This window comes from Triticum aestivum, chromosome 2B (genome assembly GCF_018294505.1).
Source record: "Triticum aestivum cultivar Chinese Spring chromosome 2B, IWGSC CS RefSeq v2.1, whole genome shotgun sequence".
NCBI classification, from domain to species: domain Eukaryota; kingdom Viridiplantae; phylum Streptophyta; class Magnoliopsida; order Poales; family Poaceae; genus Triticum; species Triticum aestivum.
Window position 1 is genome coordinate 167,941,034 of NC_057798.1, and position 22,115 is coordinate 167,963,148.

The window sequence follows — 22,115 nt, forward strand, 5'->3', positions numbered from 1 at the left end:
AAATTAATTTGAGCTCTCTATTGCTCAACTCTACTTGACCACTAGACTGCGGATGATAAGGAGATGCGATTCTATGATTGACATCATACTTAGCAAGCATCTTACGGAAAGCACCATCAATAAAATATGAACCACCATCAGTCATAAGATATCTAGGGACTCCAAACCTCGAAAAAATAACTTCTTTAAGCATTTTAATAGAAGTGTTATGATCAGCACTACTAGTTGGAATAGCTTCTACCCACTTAGTAACGTAATCAACAACAACTAAAATATGTGTATAACCGAGGGAGTCCCGGACTAGGGGGTGTCCGAATAGCCGAACTATCATCTTCGTCCAGACTCCTGGGCTATGAAGATACAAGATTGAAGACTTCGTCCCGTGGCCAGATGGGACTTTCCTTGGCGTGGAAGGCAAGCTTGGCGATACGGATATGTAGATCTCCTACCATTGTAACCGACTCTGTGTAACCCTAACCCTCTTCGGTGCCTATATAAACCGGAGGGTTTTAGTCCATAGGACGAACAACAATCATACCATAGGCTAGCTTCTAGGGTTTAGCCTCTCTGATCTCGTGGTAGATCTACTCTTGTACTACCCATATCATCAATATCAATCAAGCAGGAGTAGGGTTTTACCTCCAGTGAGAGGGCCCGAACCTGGGTAAAAACATCGTGTCCCTTGTCTCCTGTTACCATCCGCCTAGACGCACAGTTCGGGACCCCCTACCCGAGATCCGCCGGTTTTGACACCGACATTGGTGCTTTCACTGAGAGTTCCTCTGTGTCGTCATCTTTAGGCCCGATGGCTCCTCCGATCATCAACAACGATGCGGTCCAGGGTGAGACTTTTCTCCCCGGATAGATCTTCATATTTGGCGGCTTTGCATTGCGGGCCAATTCGCTTGGCCATCTAGAGCAGATTGAAAGCTACGTCCCTGGCCATCAGGTCAGATTTGGAAGTTGAACTATACGGCTGACGTCCGTGGAGACTTGATCTTCGACGGGTTCGAGCCACAGCCAAGGGCGCTGCACTGTCACGATGGGCATGATCTAGCTCTACTGCCGGACAGTGCCCTGGAGGCCGCACAAGTGTCCGCTCCGACCCTTAGCTCGGAGCTGACTGCGCCGATCGAGGATGGGTGGATGGACACCGCCTCGGGGGCTGTTATCTCTACGGCGATTGAGCCGAACACCAACCCTGTCCTTTGCGAAGCTCGTGACTCCAATGTGCCGGACTCCTCTCCGGACTCCGAACCTTCCGCGCTCCTGCCAATCGAATCCGATTGGGCGCCGATCATGGAGTTCACTACTACGGACATCTTTCAGCACTCGCCCTTTGGCGACATCCTGAATTCGCTAAAGTTTCTCTCTTTATCAGGGGAGCCCTGACCGGATTATGGTCAGGAAGGTTGGGATGCGGACGACAAAGAAATTCAAAGCCCACCCACCACCCACTTCGTAGCCACTGTCGATGACTTAACCGACATGGTCGACTTCGACTCCGAAGACATCGACGGTATGGACGACGATGCAGGAGACGACCAAGAACCAGCGCCTACAGGGCACTGGAAGGCCACCTCGTCATACAACATATACATGGTGGACATCCCAAATGATGGGAATGGCGATGGAACAATGGAGGATGACCCCTCCAAGAAACAGCCTAAGCGCCGGCGTCAACGGCGCCGCTCTAAATCCCGCCACAGCAAAAACGGTGATTCCGGCACGGGAGACAATAACACCCCGGACAGTGCCGAAGACAACTCCCTCCAGCAGGATTCAGTGCGGGAGAATGGAGAAGCCAGCCCTCATGAGATAGCGGCAGGCAGAGAGGTAGAGGACGATAATTACATGCCTCCCTCTGAAGACGAGGCAAGCCTCGACGACGACAAATTTGTCGTGCCTGAGGATCCCGTCGAACAAGAGCATTTCAAACGCAGACTTATGGCCACGGCAAGCAGCCTCAAGAAAAAGCAGCAACAGCTTAGAGCTGACCAAGACTTGCTAGCCGACAGATGGACTGAAGTCCTTGCGGCCGAAGAGTATGAACTCGAAGGCCCCTCCAAGAGCTACCCAAAACGCAGGCTGCTACCCCGATTGGAGGAGGAAGCACCTAAACCTACATCACTAGCACATAATATGGCCGACCGGCCACCTCGTGGCCGTGACAGAGAGGCCTTTCGGCCCTCCACTCAAGCCGCACCCTGGCGCTGCTCAAAAAATACCAAGACGCGGGAAAATGCGCCAGACCTGCGGGATATACTTGAGGACAAGGCAAGGCAAACAAGATCGATCTACGGATCGCGTGGGCGCCCCACGATACATGATGATAACCGTCACGCCGGATATGGCAATTACGGCCGGGCCGAACACAATAGACAAAGCTCATTTGAGCTACGTCGTGATATAGCCCAATACAGAGGTGTCGCACACCCACTATGCTTCACAGATGAAGTAATGGATCATCAAATCCCTGAGGGTTTCAAACTCGTAAACATTGAATCATACAATGGCACAACAGATCCTGCGGTCTGGATCAAGGACTATCTCCTTCATATCCACATGGCCCGCGGTGATGATCTACACGCCATCAAATACCTCCCACTCAAGCTTAAAGGACTAGCTCGGCATTGGCTTAACAGCTTGCCAGCAGAGTCAATTGGTTGTTGGGAAGACTTGGAAGCCGCATTCCTCGACAACTTCCAGGGCACCTATGTGCGACCACCAGACGCCGATGACCTAAGCCACATAATTTAGCAGCCAGAAGAATCGGCCAGACAATTCTGGACACGGTTCCTAACCAAGAAAAATCAAATCGTCGACTGTCTGGATACAGAGGCCCTCGCAGCCTTCAAGCATAACATCCGCGACGAGTGGCTTGCCCGGCACCTAGGACAGGAAAAGCCGAAATCCATGGCAGACCTCACAACACTCATGACCCGCTTCTGCGCGGGGGAGGATAGCTGGCTAGCTCGTAGTAACAATATGACCAAGAGCCATGGTAATTCGGATATCAAGGACAACAACGGCAGGTCACGTTGCAACAAGCACAAGCGTCGCATTAATGGCGACAATACTGAGGATACGACAGTCAATGCCGGATTCAGAGGCTCTAAACCCGGTCAGCGAAAAAAGCCATTCAAAAGAAATACTCCGGGCCCGTCCAATTTGGACCGAATACTCGATCGCTCGTGCCAGATACACGGCACCCCCGAAAAGCTAGCCAATCACACCAACAGGGATTGTTGGGTGTTCAAGCAGGCAGGCAAGTTAACTGCCGAAAACAATGACAAGGGGCTGCATAGCGATGACGAGGAGGAGACCCGGCCGCCGAACAATAGAGGACAGAAGGGTTTCCCCCCACAAGTGCAGACGGTGAACATGATATACGCAACCCACATACCCAAAAGGGAGCGGAAGTGTGCACTAAGGGACGTATATGCGATGGAGCCAGTCGCCCCAAAGTTCAATCCGTGGTCCTCCTGCCCGATCACTTTTGATCGAAGGGACCACCCCACTAGCATCCGCCATGGCGGATTCGCCGCATTGGTTCTAGACCCAATCCTTGACGGATTTCACCTTACTAGAGTCCTGATGGACGGCGGCAGCAGCCTGAACCTGCTTTATCAGGATACAGTGCGCAAGATGGGCATAGACCCCTCAAGGATTAAACCCACAAAGACGACCTTCAAAGGCGTCATACCAGGTGTAGAGGCCAATTGTACAGGCTCAGTTACACATGAAGTGGTCTTCGAATCCCCGGATAACTTCCGAAGCGAGGAGTTAATCTTTGACATAATCCCGTTCCGCAGCGGCTATCACGCACTGCTTGGACGAACCGCATTTGCAAAGTTCAATGCAGTGCCGCACTACGTATACCTCAAGCTCAAGATGCCAGGCCCTCGAGGATTCATTACGGTCAACAAAAACACCGAACGCTCTCTCCGAACGGAGGAGCATACAGCGGCTCTCGCGGCGGAAGTACAAAGCAGCCTCTCAAGGCATTTCTCGAGTCCGGCTGTTAAGCGGCCGGACACCGTCAAGAGCGCCCGTAGTAACCTACAACAAGACGGCCTGGCACGTTCCGAGCATGCGTAGCAATGCGGCCCCAACCCCAGCCCTCGCAAAATTGCGAAACCAGTACTACGCGTACATAATTACGCTCTGGAAATACCATGGGCGTAGGGGGAGGGGCACGACCACGGCAGGCCCAGAATGCGGCTCAACCGCACCAGGGGCTCCCAATTGTGTCATTCTTCTTTTTTCTCTTACTTTCAGGACTCCTTTTTTCAAGAAGCCCTGTCCGGCAGTAGAATTGCCGAACACACAATGCAACAGCCAGGGAAGCAGAAAGCTACGTCGAGTGTACAGGTGGTCTCTATAATGAGCAGTATACTTGTTTTACATATCATCCCGCAGCACGCTCCTGGAGGGCGACATGTCAAATAGTCCCGTCCCTTGCTTATCGCACTATTTGTATCGTTCTGCTTTTACCGCAGCTTTTTTTAATAAACAATGCACAGCTTTTGCCTATTATTGCATTACTTTTTTTATCTATATATGTTCACTTATGACATGTTGCATCCGTACGCTTTGGTACGGCCAAATACACCAGGGGCTTAAGTTCCCCAAAATATGGTGTGATAAGTCCGAACACTTTCACAAGTGCAGCACCCCGAACTTATAGCATTATATGCATCGGCTCCGAATCATGTCTTGGGTCAATAGTTGGGTTTGCCCGGCTCCCATGTTTTGGTACCTTACGTTCCATTATATCGGCTAAGGTAGCGCTGGGAGAACCACTGCAATTGTGCCCCGGTTGAGCTGGGTTGAGCACCTCAGTGGAGAAAGCTAAAACTGACCGTCATGATAGGGCGAGAGCCGGTCGCTGTTCGAGAGGTTTTTTGAGTCCCTAAAGACTTATGCCGCTTAGAGCGAGGAGCCGGCTTTGTCCGGCCCAGGCGTGGATAGCGCCCCGAATTCGGTCTTCCGAATACTATGGGCTTCGCCGAAATTTAAAATTATAGAATTCTATGGCTAAGTGGGAGTGTTCAAGCATTATAGTCCGATTGCCTTGTTCGTTGTGTTGAGCGCCTCCCTCGAAGGACCCAAGAACGGGAAAAAGAGCGCTCAAGTTTATCCCGAACACCCCAACACTCGTGGCATGGGGGCAGAAGCCGAAGACTCGCCATCTCTCAAATTTAATAAACGGCCGCACAGAAGGTAATATTTTAAATTCACAAGCGTTGCTTAGCGCATATGAACAAGTTTTCAAGCGTACATGATAACAGATGCGAGTTTACTCAAAATTACATCTTTGGAGCATTCGCCCGCTATAAGGCGGGCACCCTTCAGGACGCCTGCATAATACATCTCGGGCGTACGATACTCCCTGCCCAGCGGTGGAGCGTCCGTCACAAGCTTCTCAGCGTCCATCTTGCCCTGGTGCACTTTAGCATGGGCAAGGGCCCTACGGGCACCTTCGATGCAGACGGAGTGCTTGACGACTTCAATCCAGGGACAGGCGTCCACCAGCCGCCTCACCAGCCCGAAGTAGCTCCCGGGCATGGCTTCTTTAGGCCACAGCCAGACTAGGAGGCCCTTCATGGCCTGTTCGGCCACCTTATGGAGCTCGACCAGCTGCTTCAGCTGGTCGCTCAAGGGCACCGAGTGTCCGGCCTCAGCATACTGAGATCAGAACACCTTCTCTGTCAAGCTCCCCTCCTTGGCCCGGTAGAACGCGACCGTGTCAGACACACTGCGGGGCAGATCTGCGAATGCTCCTGGAGAGCTCCGGATTTGGGTAAGTAACAAGTAATTCACTTTCACATGCTTGCTTTGCATGAAGAATGCCTTACCCGCCGCTATCTTCTTTATTGCTTCAATTTCCTGGAGGGATTTTTGGGCTTCGGCCTTAGCGGCTTTGGCACTCTCAAGAGCCGAGGCGAGCTCGGACTCTCGAGTCTTTGAGTCACGCTCCAAATTCTCGTGTTTTTCCACGAGAGCCTGGAGCTCTTGCCGCACCTCCGCCACCCGCGCCTCCTGCTTCTCTCGCTCGGTGCGTTCCGTGGCCGCATTGCTTTCGGCCTTGGACACCGCTTCCTTAAGGGTTGCCACCTCGTTCGTGGCCCCTGCAATTCCCACGTTATTCCTGTTATTTTTTGCAACCGCATCTTTTATATACTTCCATAAGGTATCACTTACCTTCCTTGTCCTCGAGCTGCTTCTTGGCAAGGCCGAGCTCGCTCTCGGACCACTCGAGGTTCTGCTTCAATGCATTGACCTCCGCAGTCAGTGCGGCAGAGGTTAGCAGCGCAGCCTGCATTCCCATATTGACATGCTTATGTTAGACTCCTGCATATATCTTTTTAGATCCTCAATTCGGCTTTTCTTTCCGAACACCAAACTGAGCATCAGGGACTACTGTCTATGCGGTAATATTTTTACATATCTTAATACATACCTCAAAGCCTGTTAGAAGGCTGGTACAGGCTTCAGTCAGCCCGCTCTTGGCGGACTGAACTTTCTGGATCACCACACTCATAACAGTGTGGTGCTCCTCATCGATAGAGGCGCCATTAAGCGCCTCCAGCAAATTATCCGGTGCCTCCGGTTGGATGGAGGTCACCGGTGTCGCAGTCTCGCCCTTCTTACGAAGGGGTCGCCCGCCGGACTCCGGAACCACTGAAGGTTCCAGTGCGGAGTCCGGCCCAGGGCCGAACTCAGAACCCTTCGAGGTTTGATCCCCCTGTGCCCAAAGTCTGGGAGGTTGCCTTGCGGCACCTCCGGGACCTCCTCCTCCTGGCTGGGCCTCTTTTGGGACCCACCTCGGCGTCATCCGCAGCGCGAGGAGAGGAGACGGCCAGAAGTGAAGTGCTATTCATGTCTGACGATGCCAGGGAGCCGCTCGTTGAAGTGTCGAGCCCGTCCTTGGGCGGGCTGCAGGGTTATGTTCGGTGTTAGGAGATTCTATACGACAAACGAAACGCCATGAGTTATTCTGGTATCCGGACACTTACGATGTCGCCAGGGGCTTAGTCCTCGGTGGCCACTCCTCTTCGCCATCGTCGGCGTTGGTGGAGTAGTCCGGAGGGAGGGTCCTTCCCTTCTTGGACCCTTCGGCCTCCCCTGTTGGGGCGACCTTCCTTTTCTTCTCTCCCCCCGCTGGGGGAGAGGCCTCTTTTTCCTCCTCCTCGCCTTTGCGGGAGGAGTCCGCCTCGGAGTCATCGGGCGATGAGCCCGACAACACCTGGCACAGGGAACTCTTTCGAGTTCCCGTGGCCTTCTTCTTGGCCTTCTTCTCCGGCACCATGTAAGGTGCCGGAACCAGCAGCCCCGTCAATCGGGCGTCCGCTGGGTATTCTGGCAAGGGAGCCGGACAGTTAATCTGCCCAGACTTCTTTTGCCAAGCCTGTCAAAGGTAAGGGAGTTTAGATCCCGCATAGAGTCAAACTATGGAAAATAAGTGTCCTGTAAAAGGTAAAATAGCGTACCTCGCCGGCTTGACGCTGCGAGCTGAATTCGCGATCTTCAGTAGCGGATGCGGGAGCCTCGGCGCCCTTGAATAGCACCTTCCAGGCATCTTCGTACGTAGTGTCGAAGAGCCTGCTCAAGGTTTGGTGCTGTGCCGGATCAAACTCCCACAAGCTGGAGGCCCGTTGTTCGCACGGGAGGATCCGGCGGATGAGCATGACTGGACTACATTGAAAAGCTTGATCTTATTGTGCACAAGGTTTTGGACGCAGGTTTGGAGTCTGGTCAGCTCCTCCGAATTACCCCATGTTAGGCCCTTCTCTTTCCAGGAGGTGAGCCGTGTGGGGATGCCAGATCGGAACTCGGGGGCCACTGCCCATTCAGGGTCACGCGGCTCGGTGATATAGAACCACCCCGATCGCCACCCTTTGATGGTTTCCACGAAGGAGCCCTCAAGCCATGTAACGTTTGGCATCTTGCCCACCATGGCGCCTCCACACTCCGCCTGCTGGCCCCCCACTACCTTCGGCTTGACATTGAAGGTCTTCCGCCATAAGCCGAAGTGGGGCTCGATGCGGAGGAAGGCCTCGCACACGAAGATGAACACCGAGATATTGAGGATGAAATTTGGGGCCAGATCGTGGAAATCCAGGCCGTAGTAGAACATGAGTCCCCGGACAAATGGGTGAAGTGGAAAACCAAGTCCGTGGAGGAAGTGGGTGAGGAACACCACCCTCTCATGGGGCCCTGGGGTGGGGATGAGCTGCCCCTTGTCAGGGAGCCGATGCACGATGTCGCTAGACAAGTATCCGGCCTTCTGCAGCCTCTTGATGTGCCCCTCCGTGACGGAGGAGGCCATCCACTTGCCTCCCGCTCCGGACATGGCTGGGGAAGGTTGAGGCGAGATGTGCGAACTTGGGCGCTAGAGCTCGAGTGCGCGGAAATGGATAAGCAAAGGAGGAAGAAGGCGTAGGTAAAAAGGTGGATCCTTATCCCCTTATATGGACGGGCGAAACTATGCGTCCCCACCAGCCTGGTAAAACTCGCTTATCTCCCAAGCGCCGTAATCAATGGCGCGGTTGGGTTACCCACGCCCGTATTGATGAGAATCCCGGAATAAGGGGACATGATCTCTGCTTTGACAAGACGTGCCAAGGAAACCGCATCGCTAAACGCGCTAAGGTGGGACAGTGAAAACGATTCGAATAAAGGCTTGGCCATGGTGTGATGTCACGTCACGATATATGTCAGCAGATTGAACTTGTGTAAATATTATTCTCTCTACAGTGGTATGTGGAACTTATTTTGCAGAGCCGAACACTATCCTTGTGTTCAAAATCTTCTATGAAGTATTCGGAGGAGGAACCCGCCTTGCAATGCCGAAGACAATATGCGCGCCGGACTCGTCGTCATTGAAGCCTGGTTCAGGGGCTACTGAGGGAGTCCCGGACTAGGGGGTGTCCGGATAGCCGAACTGTCATCTTCGACCGGACTCCTGGGCTATGAAGATACAAGATTGAAGACTTCGTCCCGTGTCCGGATGGGACTTTCCTTGGCGTGGAAGGCAAGCTTGGCGATACGGATATGTAGATCTCCTACCATTGTAACCGACTCTGTGTAACCCTAACCCTCTTCGGTGCCTATATAAACCGGAGGGTTTTAGTCCATAGGACGAACAACAATCATACCATAAGCTAGCTTCTAGGGTTTAGCCTCTCTGATCTCGTGGTAGACCTACTCTTGTACTACCCATATCATCAATATCAATCAAGCAGGAGTAGGGTTTTACCTCCATCAAGAGGGCCCAAACCTGGGTAAAAACATCGTGTCCCTTGTCTCCTGTTACCATCCGCCTAGACGCACAGTTCGGGACCCCCTACCCGAGATCCGCCGGTTTTGACACCGACAATAACCATTAGAGGTAGGAAAAGGTACCATATAATCAAAGCCCCAAACATCGAACGGTTCAATAACAAGAGAATAATTCATATGCATTTCTTGACGTCTACTAATGTTACCTATTCTTTGACATTCATCACAAGATAAGACAAACTTACGAGCATCTTTGAAGGGAGTAGGCCAATAAAAACCAGATTGTAATACCTTGTGTGCAGTTCTATCTCCAGTGTGGTGTCCTTCATAAGATTCAGAGTGACACTTGCATAGGATCTGTTCCTGTTCATGCTCAGGCACAAAACGTCTAATAACACAATCTACTCCTTCTTTATAAAGGTGTGGGTCATCCCAGAAGTAATGTCTTAAATCATAAAAGAACTTTTTCTTTTGCTGGTATGTGAAACTAGGAGGTATAAATTTAGCAACAATGTAATTAGCATAATCAGCATACCAAGGAGCAGTACGAGAAGCATTAATGACCGCTAATTGTTCATCAGGAAAGCTATCATCAATAGGCAGTGGGTCATCAAGAACATTCTCTAACCTAGACAAGTTGTCTGCAACGGGGTTCTCAGCTCCCTTTCTATCAATAATATGCAAATCAAATTCTTGAAGCAGGAGAACCCATCTAATGAGTCTAGGCTTAGCATCTTTCTTTTCCATAAGATATTTAATAGCAGCATGATTAGTGTGAATAGTAACTTTGGAATCAACAATATAAGGTCTAAACTTATCACATGCAAACACAACTGCTAAGAATTCTTTTTCAGTAGTAGCATAATTTCTCTGGGCAGTATCAAGAGTCTTACTAGCATACTGGATAACATTCAATTTCTTATCAACTCTTTGCCCTAGAACAACACCTACAGCATAATCACTAGCATCACACATAATTTCAAAGGGTAAATTCCAATCAGGTGGCTGAACAATAGGTGCAGTGATCAAAGCTTTCTTAAGTATTTCAAATGCTTCTACACAATCATCATCAAGGACAAAAGGAATATCTTTTTGCAATAAATTAGTCAGAGGCCTAGAGATTTTAGAAAAGTCCTTAATGAACCTCCTATAAAAACCGGCATGACCAAGGAAACTTCTTATACCTTTTATGTCCTTGGGACATGTCATCTTTTCAATAGCATCAACTTTAGCTTTGTCAACTTCAATACCTCTCTCAGAGATCTTGTGCCCCAAGACAATGCCTTCATTAACCATAAAGTGACACTTTTCCCAATTCAGGACGAGACTAGTGTCTTCGCATCTCTGCAAAACTCGATCAAGGTTGCTCAAACAATCATCAAAAGAGGATCCATAAACGGAGAATCATCCATGAATACCTCACAAATCTTTTCACAAAAATCAGAGAATATAGCCATCATGCATCTTTGAAAGGTAGTAGGTGCATTACATAAACCAAAAGGCATACATCTATAAGCAAAAGTACCAAAAGGGCAAGTAAAAGTAGTTTTATATTGATCCTTCGCTGACACAGGTATTTGAGAGAAACCAGAATAACCATCTAGAAAGCAGAAATGTGTGTGTTTGGATAGCCTTTCTAGCATTTGATCAATAAAAGGTAAAGGGTAATGATCTTTCTTAGTAGCTTTATTTAACTTACAGAAATCAATTACCATCCTATAACCTGTAATAATTCTTTGCGGGATCAATTCATCTTTATCATTAGGAACAACGGTAATACTTCCCTTTTTAGGAACACAATGAACAAGGCTTACCCATTCATTATCAGCAACGGGATAAATAATACCTGCCTCAAGGAGCTTTAGTATCTCCTTTCTTACCACTTCTTTCATCTTGGGATTTAGTCGTCGTTGAGGATCTCTAACTGGTTTGGCATCTTTTTCCACTGTAATTTTGTGTTGGCATAATGTGGGACTAATGCCCTTAAGATCATCCAGAGTATATCCAATAGCTGCTCGGTGCTTCTTCAGAGTTTTCAATAATCTTTCTTCTTCTTGCTCTGAAAGGTTAGCACTAATAATAACATGATATATTTTCTTTTCATCAAGATAAGCATACTTAAGATTATCAGGTAATGGTTTGAGTTCAAACACGGGATCACCCTTGGGTGGAGGGGGGTCCCCAAGAATTTCAACGGGAAGGTTATGTTTCAGCATAGGTTCCTGTTTAAGGAACACTTCATCTATTTCCCTTCTTTTCTTCATAAACATATCATTTTCATGGTCTAGCAAGTATTGTTCTAACGGATCAGTAGGAGGCACGGCAATGGAAGCAAGACCAATAATCTCATCCTTACTAGGTGGTTCCCTATCACAAGGTTGTCTATGAAACTTAGCAAAATTAAAATCATGAGACATACCATCTAAGCCAACGGTGACAATATCTTTTTCACAATCAATCTTAGAACTAGCTGTATTCAAGAAGGGTCTACCAAAAATAATGGGACAAAAATCATCTTGTGGGGAACCAAGAACAAGAAAATCAGCAGGGTATTTAACCTTCCCGCACAAAACTTCAACATCTCTAATAGTGCCAATAGGTTTAATGGTATCCCTATTAGCAAGCTTAATAGTAACATCAATATCTTCTAATTCAACGGGTGCAATGTCGTGCATAATTTCTTTATATAGATCATAGGGTATCGCACTAGCACTAGCACCCATATCACATAAACCATGATAACAATGATCTCCTATTTTAACAGAAATAACAGGCATGCCTACGACAGGTCTATGTATCTTAGTATCTGGTCTAGCAATATTAGCAGATTCATCACAAAAAAAATAACATGCCCATCTAAATCATCATCCAAGAGATCTTTAACCATAGCAATACTAGGTTCAACATTGATTTGCTCAGGAGGTGTATACGTCCTAGTATTACTCTTACAAACAACATACAAAGTTTTAGCATGATCCTTTATCCTAACAGGAAAAGGAGGTTTCTCAACATAAGTAGTAGGAACAATAGGATCACTATAGGTGATAGTCTTTTCTTCAACTGTAATAGGTGCAACTACTTTCAGTTCAACAGGAGGATTATATTTAAACCACTTCTCTTTAGGGAGATCAACGTGAGTAGCAAAAGATTCACAAAATGAAGCTACTATCTCAGAGTCAAGTCCATACTTAGCGCTAAATCCACGAAAAGCATCGGTATCCATAAAAGATTTAACACAATCGAACTTAGGTGTCATACCTGACTCCTTACCATCGTCGGAACCCCAATCTTCAGAGTTGCATTTAATTCTTTCCAATAAGTCTCATTTGAAATCAATAGTCTTCAGCATATAAGAACCAGCACAGGAAGTATCGAGCAGGTTGCGATTATCAAGAGAAAGCCGAGCATAAAAGCTTTGAATAATCATTTCTCGAGAGAGCTCATGATTGGGGCATGAATATAACATTCACTTAAGCCTCCCCCAAGCTTGAGCGATGCTTTCTCCTTCGCGAGGCCAGAAATTATATATGTAATTACGATCACGATGAACAAGATGCATAGGATAGAACTTCTGGTGAAATTCCAACTTCAATCGCTTATAATTCCAAGATCTCGTATCATCACATAGCCTATACCATGATGCATCTCCCTTAAAAGATAAAGGGAAGACCTTCTTTTTGACAACATCATCGGAAATACCTGCAAGCTTAAATAATCCACAAACTTCATCCACAAAGATAAGGTGTAAATCGGGATGCAATGTTCCATCTCCTGCAAATGGATTAGCTAGCAGTTTCTCTATCATACCCGAAGGAATCTCAAAGTAAATATTTTCATAAAGTTCAATAGGTTGAGGAGCAACTCTTTGCTCTTCTGGTCGGGGTGAAGATACCCCGAACAAGCCCCTCACAGGATTAGTTTCCATAGTGACAAGTAACAGAAAATTTCAGCACACTATATAAACGTTTCCTTACCAAGTTCCACTCACCAAAAGCGCTACACTCCCCGGCAACGGCGCCAGAAAAGAGTCTTGATGACCCACAAGTGTAGGGGATCTATCGTAGTCCTTTCGATAAGTAAGAGTGTCGAACCCAACAAGGAGCAGAAGGAAATGATAAGCGGTTTTCAGTAAGGTTTTCTCTGCAAGCACTGAAATTGTAGGTGATAGATAGTTTTGTGATAAGATAAATAGTAACGAGTAACAAGTAAATAAAGTAAATAAAGTGTAGCAAGGTGGCCCAATCCTTTATGTAGCAAAGGATAAGCCTGGACAATTTCTAATAATGAGAAAGGAGCTCCCGAGGACACATGGGAATTATCGTCAAGCTAGTTTTCATCACGTTCATATGATTCGCGTTCGGTACTTTGATAATTTGATATGTGGGTGGACCGGTGCTTGGGTACTGCCCTTACTTGGACAAGCATCCCACTTATGATTAACCCCTATTGCAAGCGTCCGCAACTACAAAAGAAGTATTAAGGTAAACCTAACCACAACATTAAACATATGGATCCAAATCAGCCCCTAATGAAGCAACACATAAACTAGGGTTTAAGCTTCTGTCACTCTAGCAACCCATCATCTACTTATTACTTCCCAATGCCTTCCTCTATGCCCAAATAATGGTGAAGTGTCATGTAGTCGACGTTCACATAACACCACTAGAGGAAAAGACAACATACATCTCATCAAAATATCGAACGAATACCAAATTCACATGACTACTAATAGCAAGACTTCACCCATGTCCTCAGGAACAAACGTAACTACTCGCAAAGCATATTCATGTTCATAATCAGAGGAGTAATAATATGCATAAAGGATCTGAACATATGATCTTCCACCAAGTAAACCAATTAGCATCAACTACAAGGAGTAATCAACACTACTAGCAACCCACAAGTACCAATTTATGGTTTTGATACAAGATTGGATACAAGAGATGAACTAGGGTTTTGAGAGGAGATGGTGCTGGTGAAGATGTTGATGGAGATTGACCCCCTCCTGATGAGAGGATCGTTGGTGATGACGTTGGTGATGATTTCCCCCTCCCGGAGGGAAGTGTCCCCGGCAGAACAGCTCCGCCAGAGCCCTAGATTGGTTCCGCCAAGGTTCCGCCTCGTGACGGCGGAGTTTCCTCCCGTAAGCTTGCCCACGATTTTTTTTCCAGGGTAAAAGCTCTCATATAGCAAAAGATGGACACCGGAGGCCCACCAGGGGGCCCAGGAGAAAGGGGAGGCGCGCCCAGTAGGGGGGCACCCCACCCTCCTGGACAGGGTGTGGGCCCCCTGATGTATTTCTTTCGCCCAATAATTCTTATTAATTCCAAAAACATGTTTCGTGGAGTTTCAGGATTTTTAGAGCAGTGCAGAATAGGTTTTCCAACGTTTGCTCATTTTCCAGCCAGAACTCCAGCTGCCGGCATTCCCCCTCTTCATGGTAAACCTTGTAAAATAAGAGAGAATGGCTATAAGTATTTAGATATAATGTGTAATAACAGCCCATAATGCAATAAATATTGATATAAAATCATGATGCAAAATGGACGTATCACTGACCACCACGCCACACACATGCGCACGCACGCACGCTACACACACCATGACACACGTGGTTTATTTCCTAACATACTCTCCCTAAACCACGACATCGCCGTCCATATTGATGTACAAGACACCGGCTCCTTGTCGACTGTCGCGGGGAACGCCATCTTCTTTGTCTCCGGCGACACACGCCACTGAGCGCATCTCGCCCGGCAAGACCGACACACGATCCGCTGCCGAGCACCTCCATTGACCGACACACGGCCCGGGCTTGACGCAGCCTCCATCTTCTTCCTCGGTGACACACGTCGAGCTCCTTCTCCACCCACACCAGTTACAACGCACACGGGAGGTTTTATACCATGGACACGCCCAGGGCACGAACCCACGTCCCCATCCACGCGGAGCACTCGGTCTAGCCCGCTCAGTCCGCGCCCCCGACGCGCACGCACACGTCCCGATCGCGTCGAGCCCGCTACAAACCGACTCACACACTCCCACGTTCGCCAACGGACTGGCTACACACACACACACAAGTCAGACCAAGCCTGGACATAAGTCGGACAGTGCCCATACAATAGTCAGAACATGCCCAGACTATGGCCAGATACGCACGCCACGACCACGACGCAGCCCGAACCGCGCCTGACACGCCCCGCGCGCGCACGCGCACGTGCCCGACGTGTCTCGCCGTGGCTGCTGCCGCCCGGCGCCATCGTGTGCCTCCAGCACGAGCCGCCACAGACGACGTGCGACGCGGCCACCTTGCCGGTCGCTGTCGCGTCCGCCGCCGATGCGGCTACCGCCACACTCCACCGCGTTGCGCCCCGTCAAGCGCCACGCGCTGCCGCCACGGCAGCCCGCAGCTCCGTGCGCCGCCGCTCTGCATCTCAGCGCCACACGCACTCTGCAGCCATGGCCTCCATGTCCGCCACACTCGCCGTGCTCGCCGCGGACGCCACCGGCGATGATGACGGACCCCACGACGAACTGGCTCATGATACCAATTGTTGTTGCCACATGCCTCTCTCTCGCGCGGACAGAGGTAGAAGATGAACCAGAGAAGACCAGCACAGAGTTTTGTCGGTGACGAACGCCGCCACGCGCGCCTCAACGCCCTAATCTTTTCTCTTTTTCAGCCGGCTCAGCTTACAATAGTACACAGCCAGGAGCTTTATACACGAGTGCACATACAACGCCGCGTCCAACTCCTTCCCACGCGCCCACGATCCGTATGCACCGCCTGCACCAACGACGCACTCCTACGTGCCTGGACGGCTGGACTCCGCGTGCCGTGCCCACGACGCGCTCACCGCGGCCGCTCGCAACAGTCCACTAATTAACCACCTACTCCCTCCGTTCCAAAATAGATGACTCAACTTTGTACTAATTGAGTCATCTATTTTGGAACGGAGGGAGTAGCTAGCTAGCTCGCGGCTGACCACCACGTCACACACATGCGCACGCACGCACGCTACACACACCATGACACACGTGGTTTATTTCCTAACAAGAGTCATTTTATAAAATTTAAGTTTGAAGTCATTATCTCATGCATCACGCCAATCAGTCGTAGCACAGAGTAAAGCCAAACTCGCTTGCTGAAGTCATCATGACATCATCATCCAAAGTCATCATGGCATCATCATCCACTATAAACTGACGTCTCCGATTCAAGCACAACTTGTGCTGCCGTATTTTTTACAGACTAAACTACACATTGCATAATTGGTAGATACGAACAGTTCTCTACGACCAAACGTAGACAGATGACTTTTGCGAATTACGCATAACTCAAATGGTTAGATTTCTTGTGGGAGAACCAGTTCATAAGTGACTCGTATTTTTCTGAATTTATTTTAGTAATTCAAATGGTTCCTTCAGTAAGATTTCTGTCAACCGCGAGATGCCCGCGGTGACTTCATCAATTATACTACCTCTGTCTTAAAATGTATGATGTTTTTGACACTATGACAGTGTTAAGTGTAAAAAAATATCTTACATTTTAAGACAAAGGAGGTAGTAGATTAAAACTTGTTTCTTCTGGGAATAACATAATAGATCAAAACTTGTTACATGCAACTCTGGCCGAGAAAAGATCAATTAGATAGCGGTGGCAATGCATCTTGGCTTGATTACTTGTAGTTTTATAAACATAGTATTGTGATTTTGTTTTTGCAGGATATAATATAATGGATTGAAATTGTTACAAACAACTCTGGTCCACCGAAGATCAATTAGATGTTGATGGCAGTGCATTGTGCCTTATTTACCTCTTGTTTTAATAACAATGTAAACTAAAATTTATTTTTTGCGAGGATTAATATAATACATTGAAACTAGTTACATGTAACCTAGACTGGCCAAAGGTCAATTAGATTAGATACCAGTGGCGGAGTAGAGGTGCATCGGTAGGCGTGGCTCTGCGTGGAGCACCAGCGGCTTTGTTAGGTATAAATCGTGCTCCGACTCGCTGAGATCGATGGCTGCTACCCCCGGCGGCTTGCTCCAAGTGAACCCTTGGATTAGCCGCCCGAAGAGCATCATGCACATGTCCGTCCCTAGCGATGACGCGATGCACCCACGGCGGCCGGTGCTGAAGGAGATGAACCGCAATTCATTCTCGGTGAGCACAACATCGCCGCCTTCAGCCATATTAATGTGGCGCTCTGGTTTGAAGAGAAGTGGCTCCTCCCAGATGACCGGGTTTCGACCAAGCCCGATGCGGCTGAGGATGACGTGGCTGCCCTTGGGCACGTGGTAGCCGGCAACAGTGGTGTCACCGAGCGCAACGTGCGGCAAATTGAAGGGGGCGACGGGGTGCAGCCGAAACGCCTCGCGGATGCACGCGTTGGCATAGTTGAGTTGCGGGATGTCTAATTCCTGCACCAGCCGCTCTCGGCCCACCACCCGGTCCATCTCCTCCACCGCCTTTGCCATCACCTCCGGTGCATTCGCCATCTCCGCCAGCGCCCACTCCACCGCGTTCGACGGATTGTCAGTGGCCGCTAATATTATGTCCTACACCATCATCCCAACACTTCAATTTGGAAGCCTTTTTGTTTTGCATGCATGCCCTTGTATATATAAAGTGTGGATAACCAACCCGCGAGTGCGCTTTGACCTCTTCGATGGTGAGCGCCGACTTCCCCTGAGCGTCTTTCAGCGTGATGAGCACGTCGAGGAAGTCGTCTTGCTCCCTCCTCTCGCCGGACTTCCACTGCCTCGATCGCTCGTCGATGACTGTGTCGTGGAGCCGGTTCACCGTCGCGTTCGCCTCCTTGACCATCTTCTCGTGGCCATCCAGGTCGAGACCCCGCAGCCACGGGAGGTAGTCTGAGACGCAGAACGCGAAGAGGAGCTCGAGGGACGTAAACACGGCGTCCATGTGCTCCTCCTCCATCAGGCCCGGCCCACCGTCCGGCCGATGCTCGCCAAAGTACCGCCGGCCGAAGACTAGCCGGCGGATGACGTTGCCGCAGTAGTGCCTCGCCACGTGCCTCACGTCCACGCCCGACGCAGACCCGGTGGCGAGGGTGTGGACGTAGCGGCTGAGGTTGTCAGCCTCGTCGGCGCGGCGGTCGTGGAGCCACCGGTGGCGGGACGGGCAGACGATCTCCGAGGTGAGCACGCGGCGCATCTTCTTCCACTGGTCGCCGAAGGGCGAGAGCACGGCGTCCTTGTACCCGCCGCTGATGGTGCCGGAGGCGAAGGTGAGCGGGCGGGAGGCGAAGTTGGCGTCCTGCTTCCTGAGTACCTCACGGGCGATGCTGGGGCAGGTGATGGCGATGACGTGCACGCTGCCGAGGCGGACGCAGGTGATGTCGGTGCCCATGTCCTCCATCATCCGATGGATCCACCGGAATGCCGGCTTGCTGAGTAACATCTCGGGAAGGTTCCCCACTACCGGCCACGGCACAGGACCCGGCGGGAGAGCCGGCGCCGACGCACCAACAATTCTGCTACGAGAACATGCGATCTTGCTCTTGGGACGCCTGAGCAGCACCAGCCTCTGTGGATCACGAGGGAGATAAATGCTAGCACGACCAGTAGCGCTAGCTCGTTGGCAGCTGCTGAGGAGATGAATGCCCATCTTCCCCGAAAGCTTTGCTTTTGCTTGCTTCCTAATGTAGCACCTGTTATTGCCAAACGAGTCTAGCTTGGTGTGCTGCTATAGTTATGCATGAGTCCTTATATATATACTCCCTCCGTTCAGAAAAAAACTTTGTCTCAGACTTATCTCTTGTCTCTTAAATGAATGTATCTAGCATCAAGTCAGTGCCAGATACATTTATTTGAAGAACAAGCTTTATAGAACAGAGACATCAGACTATAGATGGAATGCATCCATCAGCCCACCTGTGCACCGTAGGATCAGAGGAAGCAGGGACGTACGATTTGCCTCCTAGGACCTGCGTGAGAGGATGTAACGAGCGCTAATTATGGATGGTTTCTTCCCGTTAATTACGGTTTTTTGCATTAATCACGTCTAATTACTTTCCTTTTTTTGAAGCTACGTCTAATTAGTTTCCTAAGAACTTGTGATTTGCTACCAACAAACAAATATATTTCTATTTTTGCAGATGTATTTTTTTTGCAAGGAAACAATTACGAGTTTTTTGCATTAATCACGTATAATTAGTTTCCTTTTTCTTGAAGCTACGTCTAATTTTTTTTCCTAATTTGTGATTTGCTTCCAACAAATATATATTTCTACTCCCTCCTTACCAAAATATAAGGCGTGGTTTGACTTTTCTGGTCTTCGTTGCACAACTTTGACTACGATTTTTATGCATTGTACTAGCAAAAGGGCCCGTGCATTGCAACGGGAGAAAAAAAATTATAATTTCAATTATCATGACCACATTTTGTTGCATCACCAAGATACACTATCAATCTCAATTTTATATCGGTGGTTTATTATGCACTCGTCTTAACCGGCATCAGCAATGCCTGAAGACAATTTATTTTCGTTGACATGTACTCCCTCCGTCATAAAATAAGTGTCTCAAACTTAGTACAACTTTGTAAGTGTCTCAAGCTTAGTACAGCTTTATACTAAAGTTAGTATAAAGTTGAGACACTTATTTTGAAATAGAGAGAGTAGGTTATATCTTTTTGATATGTGTGTCCTAACCTGTGTTTGTATATAAAAGTTTTCTAGTTTTCATGCCTTACTGACCTGTTAGTATGGTTTCATGCGGAAGACAAGGAGAGCTAAATCCAATTTTGTAACAAAATTATCATGGTGACTTTGTAAATTTTAAGATGATATGTTAGCTCATCTCTGAAAGGTGTTCATAGTGATAGGGTCTGTGTCTGTGCGCTTACATGGGTGAGCGTACGCGCATATGTATGAGCGCTTGCGTTTTACGGTGTTCAAAAACAAAATTATCATGCATTAAATCCGGCAACGCGTACATATAGTTTCAATGAACAAACACATGCGTGCACGCTAAACACGTCCGTGTGGTGACTCGATGATTACTTTCCCGTCTGTGAACATCCAAACTTCCTAGTTTAAGGTTGGCTGATTGCTACGGAAGAAACCAGCAGCCTCGTACGCTGGTGTTCCACGCGTCATATGTGCCCCTCCCTATACTTTATTCCCCCACACATGCTAAACGGCTGAATACATCAGCTTCCCTGCGCACAATGACGTCTCATAGGTACCTTATCTTCTTGCCCAGTCGTATTCCCTGATCCCCAATCCCGTTCCTTCTCTCGCCTGTCGATCTTCCTTGGAGAGGTTTCTTTGTCTTAGCGGCAGGTCTTGCCCTCATTTTTGGTTGATTCTTGCAACTCCAGAAGTATACACGTACCTTGACTTGTTTAATTCTTACATTGGTAACGTATATAAATTGCTACGATTTGATGTAAAGAAGCAACGTGGGACTATTAATTATGAAAGGAATCTAAATTTTAGCACATAGAGAAACATTTTAGCGGCCCATGCCAGAAATAAATTCCGGCCCATGTGAATTGAGGCGAGGACACGTACGAAGTAAGGGACATATAGGAAACCAGGGAGGTCCTATATGACGCTCTTTGCGTCAAGTTGCTGGTGTTTCGCACAGAGCCTCCACTTGGCGGGCTTGTTGGGCCTTCTGTTCGCTTCCCTTCTGTCTAAAAAAGAAATACCACGGTTGCAGGGATTCGAACCCAGGACCTCACACTATACGAAAAGTGGTACTACCAGTTGAGCTATCAGTCATTAATGATTCTTTGGCAGCGCCAAGCTTAAAAAACCAAACACGCAGAAAAAAAAGAACCAAACACGCAGCACAGTCTAAAATATATATCTTGAATTTCAAAAGCATTTTTATTAAAAAAATGAAGGGATCTGTGACACACAAGCAAATTGCTTATTTGCAAAAAAAACCCAAAATGTTTGCAAAAATCAGGAACATTTTTTTTGAAACGGGAACTTTTTAAAATTCCAAGGCAGAAATTGAAAACGCAAACATATTTGAAAAATGTGAAAACAAGAATATTTCTGAAAATTTTAAACTGAACAATTTTCAAATCTCCTGAAAAAATGAAAACATGCACATTTTTTAAAATTGCGAACAATTTTTTGGAAACGAGACATTTATGAACTGCCCAATTTTTTTTTGAAATTTATGAACAACAAGTTGAAACTGAACAATTTCAAAACTCCTGAAAAAATGAAAACATGCGCATTTTTCAAATTTGTGAACAAATTTTGAAAGCGGGAACATGTTTTGAACCGCCTGAACATTTTTTGAAAGTTGTGAACAAAAATTTGATACTGAACGATTTCGAAACACCTGAAAAAATTAAAACATGCACATTTTTTTGAAAACGGGAACATGTTTTGAACCGCCCAAACATTTTTCCAAATTTGTGAACTAAAATTTGAAACTGAACAATTTCGAAACTCAAAAGTGAGAGTGTGCACATTTTTCTGAATTTTTTTTGAACAATTTCCAAAAATGGGAACATTTTTTGAAATTCCGGGGCAATTTTTGAACAAATTTGGAAAGCAGAAACATATCTCTTAAACCAAACATTTTTTAGTTTGTGAACAAAATTTGAAAAGACGAACACTTTTTTAAAATTCTAAAAATTTATAAAATTTCTGAGCAAAAATTTGAAAACAGGAACATTTTTTTTGCCTAGGCGAACAAAAAAATTGAAACTGCAGAAAATGATTTTGAAAAACATGAAACATTTTTGAAGTTACGAACAAATTATGAAATTCTGAACAAAGTTTTAAACCACGAACATTTTTTGAATTTTTGAACAAATATTTAAAATGG

The 22,115-nt window shown here is 47.7% G+C and overlaps 1 protein-coding gene across 1 annotated transcript; it reads right to left on the reverse strand.

The window, feature by feature from the left end:
- Window positions 1–17,211: 17,211 nt before the first annotated feature.
- LOC123040956 (tyrosine N-monooxygenase-like) lies at window positions 17,212–18,925 on the reverse strand. The gene is made up of 2 exons (XM_044463665.1): window positions 17,939–18,925; window positions 17,212–17,853 (listed from the first exon to the last, which is right to left on the reverse strand). The coding sequence occupies exons 1-2, from the start codon at window positions 18,923–18,925 to the stop codon at window positions 17,212–17,214; spliced, it is 1,629 nt and encodes a 542-aa protein (XP_044319600.1).
- Window positions 18,926–22,115: the final 3,190 nt, after the last annotated feature.

Bases quoted from the DNA above. Each gene is read 5' to 3' on its own strand.
- LOC123040956 (XM_044463665.1), bottom strand. From the start codon at position 18,925: ATGGGCATTCATCTCCTCAGCAGCTGCCAACGAGCTAGCGCTACTGGT. The intron at 17,854-17,938 runs GTTGGTTATCCA...ATGATGGTGTAG, and splicing joins AGGTCAAAGCGCACTCGCGG to GACATAATATTAGCGGCCAC.